Raw genomic sequence first — 17,435 nt, forward strand, 5'->3', positions numbered from 1 at the left:
TTTATTTGCTACCAGAGTTCCCTCTCATGCCTTGAGCACCAGGGTGGCAGTACTTGCCGTGCCAGTCTGGCCATGCACAGCCAGGATGCTTTCATTCTGTAGCTGTTTAATTGCTGTTAATTTTAATGTTTAATGAAGTTGCCTGAACTGAAACTTCCATGAGTTTGAACTTGCCTGAAATCGGAAGAGTGTCCGCCCTGAAACTGTCTTAGTTGAAGTCGTTTAAGGAGTGGTTACGTTTTGCAGTCTAATTTCTTCATAGTAATCTCTGAGCTGCAGTCTTCCAGTGCCTGCTTTGGGGTGGGTTCCAGCCCAGCTCGACTTCCTCTCTACTTGGATGTGCTCCAGTTGTATTTTGGGCTGCTGATACTGTCCAGGTTGATGAGGTTTGCCAAACGTCATTCAGGCTTTAAGCAGTCTGCTGACTCCCTTGGCGATTAATCAAGTCCTTGATCCATTAACTATTTAACCTATATTTAAGCCCAGATAATGCTTTCCTTGTGCACTTGCAGTGTATTCCCTTGTGCCAAGCCTGTCTCAGCATCCTGAAGGACAAGCTTGCTGAGAAACCCTGCAGATCTGCACAGCAGAGGTTTTAAGCCTGAGGGCATGTGGAGGCAATATTGTCTTTACATAAGACTTCTGCTTCATCTCATTCTGGAGATGGATAAGAGTCTGGATGACTCCAAGCACAAGGCAGAACAGCTGCCTGATGTCTGTCCTCGCCTGCACTGACTTGCAGTGGCTTTTTGGGAACTGCTGTTTAGCCAAAGACTTCCCTGAAGAGCCTGTACACCCAGACTGATCTCCAGAGATCTGCCAGCACCCTGTCCTCTGTGCCCTTTTTAGGCTCCCGTTTCAGTTATCTGTCACTTTGACTTGTCCCTGCCAGGCAGCGGAAATAAATGACAGCGTTTGAAAATAAATAGGCCAAAATAATTCTTAAGCAGAGCTCATGGAAAGCGCTAAGTGCTTAATGAATGAATAAAACTAGCAAAAATTTCTTACTCTTAGTAGAATGCTATGTTACTCTGTATCACTTGGTAAACAATAGGAATACCTAAAGGCAGAGAATGCAAATGATGATGTTAAGATAAATATTATATTGGGAACTAAAGGGAAAATTTTAAAGGGAAACAGTAAAACAGGAGCTGCTTTGCTTTTGCACAGGTGTCCCAAAATTCCCTAAAGAAAAAATTGAGCCCCTTGACGTGGAGCACGGTGACTCTGTGATTTTGCACTGTAACCCCCCAAAAGGGATCCCACCTTTGCATATCTACTGGATGAATATTGGTAAGTAAACTACTTGCACACGCTTCATGTGAGGAGACTCAAAACGTTTGTCTTCCAAGGCAGTTCCATAGCAGTTTTATAACTGATGGGAGTGGTAATTCCCCAAGTGCCTAGGGAAAAGATCTGGATATTGATAAATAAATTTAAAAAAAAAAAAAAGAAAAATGGAAAATAGAGAGATCTTTATGTAGAACAAGCAAATTGTAGTGTACATTGACAGAACATATTATTAACTGTTACAGAATGGAGCTTAAATTTCAGTAAGTAAATCTACCAGTAAGGAAGACTACTGCATTTACAGTAGAGAAAATAAAATATGTCAATATTATGTCTGTCATTACTGTTTTCCTCTTGGCATAAACTAATGGTTGATTCATGATACTAAGAAAAACAATGTTGGTGTCAGGTACGCATAATTATTGCTTAGTTTCAACATGATTTTCTGTCACATTCTTCAGTGTTTCTTCAGCATTTGTATTCCGTAGGATTTTTGGGCTCTTGAGAAGCAAAATACCATTGTGACATGAGGGGTTTGCTTCTGACGCTGACCGAGTGCTTGCAGAGACAGGGTGCTAGATTAAACCTCTGATCTTATGAGGCAGCCTCTCTACTCCTGACATACATATTTAGCACAGGTTTGCATTTGGCTGGATCAACAACAAGACAGTGCAGCCTCGCCAGTCCATCCTAATGCCGCCCTGCTCTAATCTGTAGTTACAGAAGACCAAAGTGCTCAGGAGGTTGGCCACATCTGCACATAGTGACCTCCAAATCAGCACTACAGGCCTTTGTGTTGGGGAGAGATGCTGGACATTTCTTCTGGCCCAAGCAGGAGCTGTGCATGCAGTGCTGCACGCTGAGTGTTGGTGAATAACCCACAGGTGGTGCTGGGCCTTCTGCCTCTTTCACATCAAAGTTACGTTCTGTATCTGGAAGCAAACATATGACAGGAGAGCATTGGTAGTCATATCGGTGAAGCAGCTCAGTATCATTACCATATCGTAATTATTTTTCCTTGCTAGATTTGCAGCACATTCCGCAAGATGAAAGGGTCTCCATGAGCCTTAAGGGAGATCTCTACTTTGCAAACGTGGAAGAAAATGACAGCCGAAGTGATTATTGTTGCTTCGCAGCGTTTCCAAAACTGAGGACAATTGTACAGAAAATGCCGATGACACTGAAGGTTTCCCGTTGTAAGTTTGTGGATGCGTTGTTTCTTGCTTACTGTTGTTTTTCTTTCTTCACTCCCTCGACATCAGTGAATGCAGATGTGAGCCCCAAATGCAGCTGTAGGGCCCCCAAAGTACCCTGCTCTTCCTCCTGCTCTCTCCCTGCAGTGAAAGGTGATGAAGCAGGAGGAAAACCTGCTTCTGTGGTGGTCCCTGATGGGACTTGACTGGGTCTGGAGGACTTTGCAGCCTCCATTTTGCTGTGTGCAGGCCCTGTTGGTTGGTCTGGGTGCAGCCATGGGGCTGGGGGGAACAGCTCTCAGCTGAGCTGCAGGCTCAGCCCTGCTGGTGGCTTTGGTTTCGTGAAAAAAGAAGGCACAACTGTCCCTCCCCTCTTCTCTAAGGAGAAATGAGCTGCTCCTCAGCAGCAAGAGCTATTGGCCTGATTTTCAACTTGTGTAACATTGACTGCTGTGATGGTCCAGGACAGCAGCACGTACTGCCAGCGTGTTCAGGACAGAAGCAAAATGGTCCCTTCTCAGGCTGCCACAGGGACACATGGGGCATGAACATTTTCCTTGTGAAATGTTGTGCAGGGAGCAGCATCAAAGGGTTTTGCAAATCGCAATATGCAAGCAAAATACTAGGAGCTTTCTAGGGCATGCTGTCAGCTCTGTTAAATGAGGAGGGCCCTGCAGAAACTGGTGAAGCTGAGCCATTCTGTTTTGCTTGCATCTCTTTTGGCTGTAATAAATTCAGTTAAGGTTTGCAGCAAGAGCTGAAGCTGCCCATGCCCTTAACATCAGTCTTCTGTTTAGCTAATGCTTCTGACCTTTTGGGCTTATGTAGCCCAGAAAGCCAAGGAGATTTTTCTTAGTGAATGAAAGCCTATTATTAAGTATATGATTTTGAGAGTTTCTTGTTAGGATAAAAAAAAAAAAAAAAGATAAATGATTAATACTGGGTTTGTGTATCTTAATACTTGCTTAATCCGTATCTTGGGATAATAATTGTACAATAAATAACAAAATGCAGTGTTGCTCTCCATAGCATTTATAATGTGTCTAGCCCCACAGCCGTGCACGTGCAGATGAGAGAAAATGGGGCAGGGTTTGATTCTGGATCTCTGAAAGAAAGGCTTCAGTGCATGCATGCTGCTGTTGGAGACCTGAGACTTAGTGCAAGTGTGGATGTGAGGTGTGCACTCACAGGGCTTTGTACGCTCAGCTGGATGCTGCCTGCTCTTCTCTACACCAAGTTGGTTATATCACCATGAAGTATTTTGCAGAATATTGCGTATACGTAAAGGATTTTCTTTGTTTTCGGAAATTCATTGTTCATCTGTTGGTTTATGTTACCTCTTGTTTCTTTTTTTTTCTTCCATGTCAGAAATTTATTGGGGGGGGGGACATTGTTTTGCTTTGGTTGATTTGTTGTTTCTTTTCATTCTGTATCAACTATGCACGTTTGTATTTGGTTGTCACTTTTATTTGTTTCAGTTAAGCATGCTAATGACTCAGGCTCACCTAATGCTGCGGTTACTAAGGGTGAGTTGAATGCCTCTGTTATTTAGCCTTTACACTGAGAATCTACCAGCTGAAACGAAATGTGAGCTGCTGCTTGGGAGGAAGAAAAAAAAATCACAAAAGGCTTTTTATTGCAATGGGATGGTTTTAAGTGGTCCGTGGAGTACAATTTGCTCATCTTGTACTTTTTGACAGAAATCTGAAGGGTTTTTAACAAAGACGTAGTATTCTTATTCAAGGAAGAAATATTCACATCTCGTACTGTAATGTAAGTAAGGAGTCAGGCAGTGTTATCAGTTCAGAGCAGGAGTCAGAGCGTGGTGCTCTGTGTCTTCCTCTGTGGTGAAGGAGACACTGGCATTAAGCTGCTGTGGCTTGAAACTACGAATCCATGTCTAACAGGTCACCCTGGGGCTGCATTACTCCAGGGTGAGCTTAAGGTGTGGATTTGCAGAGCTTTAGCTGCTCTGTGTTAATTGTGCATGTCTATAGCTATACACGGGGTGAACGTGAGATGGTTTGTTTTGGCTGTGTGTTGTCTGTTTGGTATTCATCACAGGTAAGCACTCCAACACAGCACTTCTCTTCCTGAGGATTCACCTCTTCCCTTGTTTTGTGCTCCATTCTTTGTGGAATTTCAGAGCCTGAAAATGCTCTGGAATTTATGCAGGCAATGTGGATAGGTCAGAAGGCAGCTGATGGCTATTCCTGCAGTTCTCCAACCTGCTAATTGCTTAAAAAAAAATACCTAAAAATAAGTGTCTCCATTTTCATATGTAGCTTTTGAAGCCAATTTGTTTGGTTAAATTGCTCCTGAGAGCCTCTGTTTTTTTCAAGATGCCAAATCTGAAACTCCTGAAACACCTTGTTCTGCTGAATGAGCACTGGACCTTTTGAAAAGTGGGTCTTCCTTGAGTGTTTCAAGGTGGGGTAGCCCAAAGCACTGATCAGTCCTCAGGAATTGTCCCGTGCAGGCTGTCATAGCGAGCAGAACAGGCAAGGCTTGTGTGGAGTGCTCGGGTGGAGGAGTGCCTGCCTGCCTTTGGCAGCAGGAGGTGGAGGGCAGGTGGAAAACGTGTGAGCGTGTCCAGAGGCACCAAAGTGTTTTGGTGCAGCTCTGAGTGCTCGTGTCTGAGGTTTGAAAAGATAAATAGCAAGGGAATGAAGAAAAAAAAAAAAAAGAGATTGTTCAGAAAGGTACATATGGTATTTCATCAAATCATCTGTATCTGACTATTTTTTAAGAACTAGGACCATTTGGGGACTTATCCATTACTGTACTAATTGTTATTATAATGGTAACTGGATAGCCATTTAACTCTATGCACGTTTCATCATGAAACCATTGTTTTGCAGGCTGGAACAAATGGTCCGTTGAAATCAAATGCAGGTCAATCTTGTTTTATGATTTAAACAGTCTCCTTTACAAATTGTATCTCCGTTACTGTAGATTTAATAATTATAGCAAGGGCATTTCTGAAGGATATTCAAGTCAGTAGGATGGGTTTCCATCTGAGTTTTAGAAAATGATGGAGGAGCAATGCTGAAGAAGGGTGCTAAGAGAGATGGTGCACACCAGAAGATCAATAATTGAAAGATCAAGTGTATCAACAGTTGGCCAACATGTGTGACAGAAGGGAGCCAGTGCTGGGAAAGCAGGACATGAAGCCATAGGAAATGGAGCCTCCTGTTACCACTGTCACAGTTTTCTGACTGCAAGCAGGAGAAGAACAGAGAATCCTGGGTTGATCTTAAATCATGTAAAGCAAAAAAGAAAACTTAGAAACTGATGTCAGAAGCCGTCAGATGGGAATAATGTTTGTAACATTATTGGAAGGGTAAGCGAAGATACTCGGATTTTGAATCTAACTTTATATTTATTTTTTTTTTATTTTAGCAAATTTTATTAAAGAAAGAAAACCCAAACTGCTGATCCCTCCTGAATCTGCTGGCGGCAGCTCATCAGTCACTGTTATCAAGGGAGGTGTCCTGCAACTCGAGTGTATTGCTGAAGGGCTGTGAGTAATACGCAATAATATACAGACTTAATCACCTTTCGAAATAGAATTGAGGAGAGAAAACGCTATATTAAATATCATTCTGCTACAAATGTATGTATATTGCTGTTTAATTTTGAATTGCCATGTATGCAGGGTTTTCCTAGAGGAAGTGCACTGCTTGTAAAGCAGCACAGAGCTCTGGCAGCTCCAGTCATGGCTCTGGCTGTACTAAGAATGGCTGAATATCTCAGTGAGGATACGCTCCCTGTAATAGTACAGGGAGTGGTTCAGGCAGACGGTATGTGCTGGGAAATGAGATCAGAGCAATTTTATTTCTTATTGTAATTAACAGGACAAAATAAGGTAAGTAAAGAAAAGGAACAGTGCTCTCTTAAGTGCAGGCCTCAAGATGAAGCTGTGAATATCTCTCTGGGCCTTGTTTCTGCTGCCATAGCTTGGAGCAGAAATAAGCTCCACTATGCCCTCAGTCCGGTTTTCTGATTTTACTGCCTGCTTGCAGATGCAATAGTCTGTCCCAAAAGAGTTACCGCCAGAGAGACTGGTAGAGAGAAAATGTCTGTCACCACTAAACCACAGTGAAAGCACAGTTGCTTCTGGTTTATTTGTGATAGAGCTTTTTATTATATGGTGACAAATCATTGTGTTCTCGTGGTCTTTCGTGGGGCTGCAGGTCTGTGAAGGCACATTATGGTTTGCAGGCAGATAAGTCATATTAAAGGCTGTGCAGTTATCCCCTCTGTAAAATGGCAAAATCAGGATATTTATCTGCCTGAACAAACATGTTTAGGGCATTTTGTTTTTTCCATGTGGACTTGAAAGGGCATCGCTCATTTGAGTTGGCAAGATTACGCCTCTGCAGTTGGTTGCCATCTTTTGAGAGGTGGTGAATTACTTGTCTCGGTTGGATTTACTCCAACTATCTGCAGTGAGTTTTAGTTCCCTCTTGCAAGCACTTTCTTGTCTAATTCACTGCACATCAAACTAATTCGCAGGCCACAAATCCATAGCTATGAATTTATAATGTTGTCAAGGTACAGAACAGACAAATCACCTTGGAAATATACAAATACGAATTTTCATGTGCAGGAACTAATACCGTGTACAAAAAGAGAAAGACAAAAAAGAAAAATGCTATTTGGAAAAACATCAAAAGAATAAATGTTTTTGTTTTATTCAGTATTTTCTAGGAAACTTTTGTTTCTGAAAAAAAAAATCCTTTTTTTTTGTTAGTACTCAGTTTCAAATGATGGTAAAGTCTCCTTTCAAGTGGGGCTTTATTTCTCCTGTCATGAGTCTTTTTTCATGGCAATGCTTCAAAAACACAGCACTTAAGCAAAAATAAAATATATGTTGAATTCTCCACTTTCAGCAGAAAAACGATTGGCTTTACCTATGTCCCTGCCAGTCCATCCAACCAAGTGCTCACAGATCAGAGAAGTGGATAGACTGAGCCAGATTTCAAGTATCTAAGATCAGGGGCAGCCAATTGCAAAATAAAGAAATAAGTACATTTCCAATCTGTCATTTCTGAAGTTTTATATTCTGAGTAACATCAATGTCGGGAGGGCATTCCCTCAATACAGCACTGAGGTAACATGGTGCCAGACTTCGTAGACAAGCAAGAAAAGAACCCTTGCAGGAAACAGAACATTTGTACTGTTATGCTCGCTGCTCTTGGAAAGCCATAGTTTTTTTGGTACCTGGACCTTTGAGTAGCTTGTGCCTGGGCATTTTGCCACAATGACAGATGGACACAAGTGTAAGCAGATATGACAAAGTGTATGGTGTCGGGGTCGTGAATCCCAGCTGGGACTGTGCATACAGCAGTCTGTCCTGAATTTCTGTGTCACTGCCACTTGCTTTCTGAAAGCGTAAGGAACATTTTCAGCCATTTCCAATGTCTGGACATCTTCCTAACCCAGCAGGGCACTGAGTGAAGTCACTCCAATGAAGTCTTTACCTCCTTGTTTGTCCTAGAATGCCCTTTTGGAGTCAGACAAGATGAGCTCCATTCCTTCTGACATAGTTCATGCTAATGTTTACAAGGAATGCAGCTTTGTGCCATGGCTCCGGGCTTGGCTACGAAGGACTTATTCATGGGGTCCTTCAAATCAAGGGACAGAGTTGGCTAGAAGTAGTCTATAGTACAGCATGTACTCTTGCTTGGTGTTTTGAAAGAGCTCAAACAGCAGAAAACTTCTTGCAACTCAGATGCATGAACTCCAGCAGCTGTGCTAACGTGAAGGGTTACAGCATCCTGGTATTCAAATCAAAATCTTTTTTTTTCCTTTACTAATAGCCCAACTCCTCATCTAAGCTGGGTCAAAATTACTGGAAACTTGCCCAAGGACAAACCTGTAACAGATAAATTTGGGAAGGTACTGAAGATAGAAAATGTGTCTGCAGCTGATGAAGGAACCTACCAGTGCACGGCAAGCAACTCTGTGGGCCGAGCAAAACACGAATTCCATGTTCATGTGGAAGGTGCGGAGTACATTTTACTGGGTGTTTTATTTTGAACGCTGAGATATGGTCAGTGGGAAGTAAATAAGAACTTTTGCTAATATCACTTGATATAAACCATTAACTCAACCAGCGATACTGACTTATGCTAGTAGGACCTGCCCTCTGTTTCTGGGAAACTTGCAGGAAGGAGCAAGTTCTGTTTTTGTTTAGTTTTTTTTAATTTTTGAATAGAATTAGCGTGTGATTTTTTTCTAAACTGTGAAGGCTTTACGAAGGAGTGAGCAGCAGCACAAATATATGCATAAATTATAGATTCAATACATTAAGATGCAAGTTAGGAAGAGGTATCGATAAAATGTATTAATCTGGAAGTCAGACTAGAGAATCTAATTATTCTACTTGCCCTTAAAAATGTGAAAATGGCTATACTGGGCCAGATCACTTAGCTCAATTTTCTTTTTTTTAGTTTACACCAAAATTAAATGCATATGGTACCACTCCTCTCTTCATTTACAAAATTAAATTCTCCCCTTACATGATGAATTCTCCCCTTTCACTTGGCACAGCCTTGTGTGTCATAGTCTTCTCTCCCTTCCTGGAAGTGAGGCAGAGGAGGATACCAGAGCATGGCAAGTGTTCAGCTGCGATGGAGGGGAAGTGCTGACTCCTGGAAATCATTACAGATGGTTTGGAGCATCTCTGCTCTAGCTGAATATTTTAACAATCTGGCTATGATTTTCTTGCCTGTAAAGATTGAATCCTTCAAAGAAATTGCAGGAGCTGCAAAAACTAAAGTACCAGGGAAATAACATTAATTAAGCAGTCCAGATTATTGATCCTCTTTCCCTCCATCTCTAGAGGAAGGAAATCTTCTAGGCAAATTGTTGTTCCTCCTCATTAGCAAATGAGTATTTTGAGAAGGAAAGAAAGAGATCCACTCTAACCATTGCTATGTAAAGAATGCTTTTGCAATTCCTATTGAGTTCAGTTTCCATTTGTATAACTAACGTTGGCTGGTGTCACTAACAGGAATTCTTCCTATTAGGACCTCATCTGCAGAGTATCATGAACACAAATGGCATTATTTCATGCAATTTCAAAACAGAAAATGTCATTAACATTCATCAGAGATGGGCATGTTCATCATTCTTGCTGCAACTCGTGTGTGCACACTCAAGGGCAAATCTTGATTTGGGGGAAGTGAACATTATTAATTTCAGTTGGTTCAGGGAGGTTTTGCTGACGTAGGGCATCCTCATGCCTGACAGGCAGTTCTCAAGGGATGTATGCGAGGAGAAGAAAATTAAATATGGAAGAAAAATTATCTCAGTTATTAACTGCCAACTATGCTCAATCTAATGCTGATGTATAAATCAAGACTTTGCTATCGTTCGTGCCCTATGTCACTTCTGCTCTTCTTTCTGGTATTTTAGGCTCTCAAACCAACACACCAGATTTCTAAATAACAGTTTGAAGTGATGATATTTTCATGCAGCCCGTTTACTAATCCTACAGTACTCCGAGGGCAAAGATTCAGGCGACTATTACCAAGCATATGAAAATATTCAGCCAGCAAATTGTTTGCCTGCTTGAATATTTTAATCTCTCTCTGCAAGGAAAGATGTAGCCCAGAACATTGGAAGAGGCACAAAAAGTCTGTTGTTGTTAGAGAGAGAGAGAACAAAGTATAAAAAAAATCGAAACAAGCCCTCAAATTGACTTAACTGAGAATGTTTGTTTATTCAATTATTGCTTATAATCCCCCAAGCCTAACATATATAACTTCAAAGTCTTGCCACTATCACAGTGCCTGATCTAATGGCACCTTGATCTTGACTGAGGCTTCAAGGCTGTGTTTAATAGAAATAATCATTACAATATAATGATTAATTATTGTAATGATAGAATAGCTAAGGGCCTTTGCAGCTGTATCTTGTAATACTTTCATTACTGAGCTAGAGAAAAATACAATCGGTGAAACTAGTGTGAGGCAGATAGATGGCTGGTTGGTTTAATGAGACTCAAGCTGTAGCTCTCAGTGTTTCGTGGGGAAGCTGTTTCAGCTGGGGTGCAGACCCCACGGTGATAACTGCATCTGAATCTGAAGGTGATAACCCTAAAGTGGGATGGATTGCCAGACCTTGGGAAGATGCAAGGAGAATCTGAAGCGATCTTGACAAATTGGGAAAATGGTCTGGAATAAAAAGGAATAAAAAGGATGGGCTTCAGCGAGCACGAGTGCAAAGTGATTCTCATCAGGCGGCACTAATTGGCTTCATAAACACAGGATGGAAGATGTCTGCTTGGACTGGTCTGGAGGATATACTGGATCACAAGCTGAACTCTGCTCAGAAATATTGCTCTTGAAGGAAAAATCACCCTGTGTTCTAGGTGTAGAGAATCCTGTTTTATTGCACAAGAATGGGCTTGATTACCATTTTAGATCCTTCCTGTTTTCAGACCTGTCATTATATTTGCATAAAAAGCATAAATCTGTTGTTTAGATGGACCACGTTTATAACTCTTACCAGCAAAGATATATTATGCGGTGAGACATTTGCTATACCATTTTACTTGTTCAGATTAACAATTTGATTGTCCAACCACTGGTTATTGCAGTTGTTAAAGTGTAAGTGTATATTTTGTTATTATTACCTTTTATATACTTGTAAGTAGTATAGCATATCAGCCACAAAGAGGAGAAGTTCTTCAGCCTTTCTGTGAAATTGCATTTCATACTTGACAAAATCTCATTGACTGAAACTTCACAGTCGCATCGCTTCCTTGGGGCAACCACAGCAGTTCCCGCACTGAGGAAGGAAAGCAGCAGTGGAATATATCTGCAGTTGACTTTCAAAAGTGAATGGACAGATGAAAATAGGAAGTGTGCTTTGTATCTAGGCTGTGCTTGGTGTCTGACCTCCTCCAAAACAATGACGCGTCCTGTCTCAAGTACTGTGTCTGTGGCAGGCACAGTGTGGGGAAGAAAGCTCATCAGGAGTGTTACCTCCTTTTCACCTCCACGCCTTTGCCCTGTTTTTTTTTCTGATGAAAGTGTAATGTGTATGAGAGAGAGAAGGAAAGAGATTGGCAAAACCAAAATGTTCTGCTCCATGCATTTTTGTTTCCCGGAGTCGAATATAAGGAAGCATAACAAGTACGGTCGTGTGTGCTGCGCTGCAGGAGGGCAACCAGCCCTACAGAGAGAAGAAATCTGTACTGTGAACGAAATGTGAGGATGTTACAGCTTTAGATAAGCTTTGGTGTCTTAAATTTTACTTTATTTTTTAGCTGTTTCTAAACAGCATCTCTTAATGGGTGCTCTGCAGTGGAAATGGTAGAGTTTGTGTCTTGTTTATCACAGATCAGGGGTATTTTTTTTAATATCTGTATGTGAATATGAGCAATGATACTGCTTTAGTATATCACACTGATAGCATCTGGAGACGTATTACCAGACAACAGTACTGTTCATCTTCAAAGCATTTTATGAGCATTAACTAATGAATCCTCATGTTTCCCATATGCTAGCTCATCTTTTTCAAATAGGGAAGGAGGGATGGAGGAGTCCAGTGATAAGCCCAGGGCCAGCAGAAGAGGTAGCGTCAGGTCTGGAATTAAAACTTGGAACTTTGCTGCTTCTTAGGGAGAGGTAATGACAAATGCAAGGCTGTATTTTGGATCAAGGCCATCCTCTGCAGCGTAGGCAGGCTCAGTGCATTTGGTTTGTAGATAGCAGAATGCTTTCATCAGATTAATGCATTTATTTTTTTTTCTCTCAGTACCCTTCCCTCCCTTTTTTCTTTTTTCTAATGAGATCTGGATATCTGATGCTCAGAGATTGTTCTGCAGAGGACAGAGCAGTCCTGGTTTAACTGGCAGTGCTAGAGAAAGAGGAGGGCACAGGGAATGCAGCAGCCAACTGCTGCTCCTCTACCTCCACCCTGTGGGCAACTGCTCCTCAGGATGGTGGTCCTCCCATTCCATGTCTTGGCATGCCTTAGTATGCTACGGATCAGCATCTGAGCTGAATACAGGATGGAAAACAAGGATGTTGAATAGCACAGTGCATCTGCCCAGCACGCAGAGATGAGCAAATGGAGGTGATCAGCACCATTCCAGCATCCCTGTGCTCTGCCCTCCTGGGCGAGCTGTTGCAGACCACTTGCCCATGTCTAGTGAGTCTCTCAGCTGCATGGCTGTTTGCATTGTGTTTTGACTCGCGAAAATAGTCTCGTGTCATTTCAGAGGCAGCAATCTCCTGTCTGAGGGTCCTTGTGAAAACGCTGACACAGTTGGGTTTACCTCCCTCCCAGCCTCTCACCTCCCATCTTCTTTGCGTTTCGTTTCCGCTTGAGTAAACGGTGCCCATTTCTTACACTCTTTCCCCAACATTTGCATTTTACAAAGCCCGAAGGACAGAAATTGATGTATGTTAATGCTAATATTGTACCTTTTCTAATGTTGGTTTGCAAGAAATACACTCCAGCTGCACAATAGGCTGCCAGGAGCTGTGGGAACTGCTGACAGCGTTTGCCATCTCCTGGAGAACCACGGTAATAGCAGAGTTACTCTGGTCTGGCTGTGACACCTGCTGCATGCCATGTCCCTCTTGCAGAACCTCCTCGGTGGATTAAGGAGCCCAGAGGTGGTGTTTACAGCTTGGGAGAGAATCTTTTACTGCTTTGCAAGGCCATCGGCAGCCCAGAGCCAACCATCCAGTGGAAGATTAACGGGATGCCCATTGATAGTAAGTAAAGGTCCGACATCATCCTGTTGGGAGAGGGTGAATTGCACCTGTGTCATGCCCAGGGAATGCACAAACCCCAGTGCACCAAATGACATCTTGTTTGACATCTATTTAAACATAACTTCATATTTATTTAATTAATACTGAATATTTAAATATAGTCTTGAATAGAGTAGCGAAAGCTGTGTAGGCATGGAGTGGAGGTACCCATGAGTACCCTCACCCAGTGTTGCTCCCATCTGTTGGGTATGTGGGATAGTGCTCATGCTCATTGACTTCTGGTCTTTTTTTGTGCTTCTGAATTAGCACCATCTCCTGATAAGGTCTGGGTCTTTGCAGGTAGGACCTTCAGAGGGAGAATCTCTGATGGGGAGATCAGCCTTACCAACCTTCAGCTTCAGGACAGTGCTGTGTACCATTGTGAGGCCAGCAACAAGCATGGCACCCTCCTTGCTAGTGCCAATGTGAATGTCCTCAGTGAGTAGTCTCCCACCTCTTTTGTGTTTGCTGGAAAGATGGAACTTAGGTGTCTCATTTTGATAACTCTTAGATGTTCAGAATGGCTTTGGGTTTGTAATCGTGTCACTGTTCTGCTGCATTGACCCCAGATTTTAAGAAATATGTTGTCCAAACTTGTGCAACAAGCCTTGTGATGAGCGATGCTTGGATTGAGTGTTCATATGTTTAGCAACGTGGTTGTTGTTTGGGGCTCAAAACCTTTGGAATTCAGACGTGTTGAGACCACTGGGGACCGGATTGTGGCCACAACTGTGTTTTTGAATTATTAAATGTATTATGTATTGCTAATCTTTAATTTCAGTTGCGATGCTGAGCCTGTTGTTTGAAGAAAGATTGTGATGGGAATTTATTTAATAAGATAAGTCTCACAAGGAAGCAGAACTGAGTGTGTTGTCTCTCTTGAAGTCAAGATTTCATGATCTGAAACATCCAGCAGTCAACCATTGTTATTATTGAAGCTTACGAGAGTTCAGCTGAACTCTCTATGGTGGGAACAGGGTATGATGCAGGGACCATATTTGTAGCCCAGCTCTGAATTGTAGTGCTGCTTGTTTTGCGTTCTGTTTTGCAGATATTGCTCCCTTAATCCTGACTTCAGATGGTGAAAACTATGCAGCAGTTGTTGGTTACAGTGCCTTCCTGCACTGCGAAATTTTTGCCTCGCCTGCAGCAGATATTAGATGGTAAGCAATTGAGAATGACTTTTTCACATGAGGTAAGTTTATCCAGGCTGAAACATGAGCTGGTTTTGTGGAGTTAAAATTAGCAATTTATAGCAAGACTGTGTTTAATATAAGTATCCTTTGTTTAAGTGCACTCTCTTTCAAGAACCCTGACACGTACATATTTTGTAATTAATTTTTTAAATAAATGAAAGGTTAATGAAAGTCCTTGATACTTGTGTGAAGAGGTGCTGGGATATTTATTAAACAGAACCAAGCTGTATGTAGCCAAATCCTGCTACAACTTCATCAGCCTTAGTTTAACGTTGGTAACTTTTGAAGCTTGGACACGTTGCTGATGTGGAAAGGCAATGATTTAAAGAGCACATCTGCCTAGAAGTGGTTCCATATGGTTGGAAATCACTGGATTGACATAGCAGTTGACAATTGCAATAAAATTACACATGACAGTTATGGATTAAAGGCTCAGTTAGAGTTGCTTAAAGGTCCTGCTAGACACTGTTGGTGTGTTTTAGGTTTGCAGGAAGCTTATGTCCCTTTATGATTTGCCTGCATGTAGGAAAACTGACTCCAAACTCATGTGTCCCCTACGTTACCTGCTAACCATGAAACAGTCATTACTACAATCATTGAAATGAGCTGTAACTATTATTATCCTCTTTAGGACTAAGGATGATAGCATAGAGCCACTCTCAGCATTACGCTATGAATTAAATAAAAATGGCACCCTAGAAATCAAAGAAACAAAGAAAGAAGATTCGGGATCGTATGCTTGCTGGGCTGCAAATTCTGTTGGAAAAAGAGCAATCACAGCAAATCTGGATATAAGAGGTAATACTTCACTTATCTCCCAAACTTAATAAGCGTCTACAATGAACACCAAGTGCGCTGCTGTAGGATGAGTGAGGGGGCTTTGACTGTAAGGTTCAGGTGCATACCTGCTGTTCCAATTCTCTTTTAAAGGATTTCACTGGTTGGTTGGGCATGATCCCTGGGGTCGTGATGGGGGTGGGTATTTCCTGTTGAGGACACAGGTTCAGCATGGTGAGTTGTATACAAAGTTGTTTAGGAATTAGGCCTTGCCAATAGAAAGAACTTAAATGCTCAGTTAGCAAAGTCCTCAAATACACTCTGAAATTCAGCTTTGCTGTAACTAACTCAAGGAAAAAAAAAAGTCTTTCTGTATTCTAGTTCAGGCCAGTCTCTTTGCTTTTTAAGTTTTACAGTTCTAATAAACATGAAATTGTACAATGAAATTCTCACAAGGCAATATTTCACTGCAAAGAGAAGTGCTTTCTTCCTACTTATTCATCTGTTTCTGCATTCAGATTAGAGGCAATTAAAAGAACAAACTTGATTGCAGTATTTTTTTTCTCACTTGACTTTAATAAGCTTGTAATTTTTCTTGGATCACTGCCAAAGCTATTCCTATTTCAAATGGCAATTGGACATAAAAATCATATTCCAGCTTTTTTTATAATCATCCATTTTATGGCGATCTTCTAACTAGAATTTTCATCTGTTTTTTTGGTGGGTTTTTTTTTTTGGAGTGAATGTGTTTGTTTTTTTTCTAGAATGCTTTGGTTTGGACTGAGCTAAAAAAAGAATTCTCCAAGATAGAAAATTATATCCTGTCATGTCTTCATTTCAAAACCAGCCTCCTTCACTGGAAGTGTTTGTATATAGATAGGTAGATAAAGACATGATCGTTGCTCCTGAGGTTGATTCTTATATATGAAGTGCTTGGTGAAAATTTGATGTAATAATCTCTCTCTCCTAATCGAAGTGTTTTCTGTGATCAACCAGATGCTACAAAAATTGTCGTTACTCCGAAGAACCCCCAAGTGTTGAAATCACATTCAATTTTATTGAAATGTCAGTCTGAGTATGATTCACACTTGAAAAACAGCTTCAAATTATCCTGGAGGAAAGATGGATATGAGCTGTCAGTCAGCAGCATACAAGACAGCAGGTAAGCAGGGAAGAACAAGAGTTTTCTTGAGCTCAGGTGAAATAATGCTGTAGAGTGCTGGAGAAAAAGTATTAATAAACATGAAACTTAATAGCTTGAAATGCAAATTTCTGTCTGTGAGAATTCTTCATTTGACATGTGAATAGATCTGCATTTTATATGTATATGTAAATATACACGCATCTGTAGCCATGACAGGCAAGTTATTTAATTTATGTTGTCTCACTGTCGCGGCAGAATGCTGCATAAATATTAGTTTAACCCAAAAATAAAACTAACCCTTGTGGGGGGTCAGCTGGAGTTCTGTCTCTCCACTTGAGTTGAGCTAGTATTTTCCTGTGTTTTATTCCTGGCCAAAACAAGTCTTTTTAATATTAAAGTGAATAGAAAACACGTTTCTGGGATCATATACAGTCAAATCAATGAGTTTTTCCTACGTGCGTAGGGAAGTGCGAGTGCAGGCTGAATTTTGCTCTACTCTTGTATTTCCGTTGACTGTAATGGGATGGAGCTCAGCCTTTATTCTGTCTGAAGGGTCCCACAGAGGGCTCTCAGATGTCATTATTAATTTAGCCACAGCAGAGGGATGATTTCCTAAATGCTGCAGTGCAGGAGAGGTGGAGGAGGGTCTTGCTGAGGCCAGGGAGGGTGGGGAGGTAGAGCCAGGGAAATGCCTGATCAGTTTTCAACCCAACAGAACCCAGGGGTCTGGGTCAATACCAACTGCCCCTGGTGCACAGGGGGTACACCAGTGGGATAGGAACGTTCAGATTTGCTCAGCTCTATTAAAAGTTTATACATTAAGACCATCGATTTCCCTCATTAGTGATGTGTCAAAACCCTATGTTCCAAATGCTCATCTGATGCATAACAGTGTGTCTCTTTTCAGAACAAGAGAGACGTGCCAACTTTGGGCCGTGGAGTCTAAATTGTTGCAAAATGCAAATAATAGTCTATATCACAGCAGATAACTACAATTACATTAAAAAAGAAATAGACCTAATGTGCAATTATATTATTCAAAACGTTCCTTTAG

The 17,435-nt window shown here is 41.4% G+C and overlaps 1 protein-coding gene across 12 annotated transcripts in view; it reads left to right on the forward strand.

Moving 5' to 3' along the window:
• Window positions 1-17,435, forward strand: part of CHL1 (cell adhesion molecule L1 like) — a 109,295-nt gene that overhangs the window by 68,393 nt on the left and 23,467 nt on the right. For all 12 annotated transcript variants that reach the window (XM_021409593.1, XM_021409591.1, XM_021409601.1 and 9 more), the window contains 10 exons: window positions 1,171-1,293; window positions 2,316-2,486; window positions 3,962-4,009; window positions 5,886-6,006; window positions 8,309-8,493; window positions 13,094-13,225; window positions 13,565-13,702; window positions 14,316-14,427; window positions 15,092-15,258; window positions 16,234-16,399. In XM_021409593.1, the coding sequence (XP_021265268.1) occupies window positions 1,171-1,293; window positions 2,316-2,486; window positions 3,962-4,009; window positions 5,886-6,006; window positions 8,309-8,493; window positions 13,094-13,225; window positions 13,565-13,702; window positions 14,316-14,427; window positions 15,092-15,258; window positions 16,234-16,399 (1,363 nt within the window). The remainder of the gene's footprint in view (window positions 1-1,170; window positions 1,294-2,315; window positions 2,487-3,961; window positions 4,010-5,885; window positions 6,007-8,308; window positions 8,494-13,093; window positions 13,226-13,564; window positions 13,703-14,315; window positions 14,428-15,091; window positions 15,259-16,233; window positions 16,400-17,435) is intronic.

Source organism: Numida meleagris, chromosome 11 (genome assembly GCF_002078875.1).
Source record: "Numida meleagris isolate 19003 breed g44 Domestic line chromosome 11, NumMel1.0, whole genome shotgun sequence".
Taxonomy (NCBI): domain Eukaryota; kingdom Metazoa; phylum Chordata; class Aves; order Galliformes; family Numididae; genus Numida; species Numida meleagris.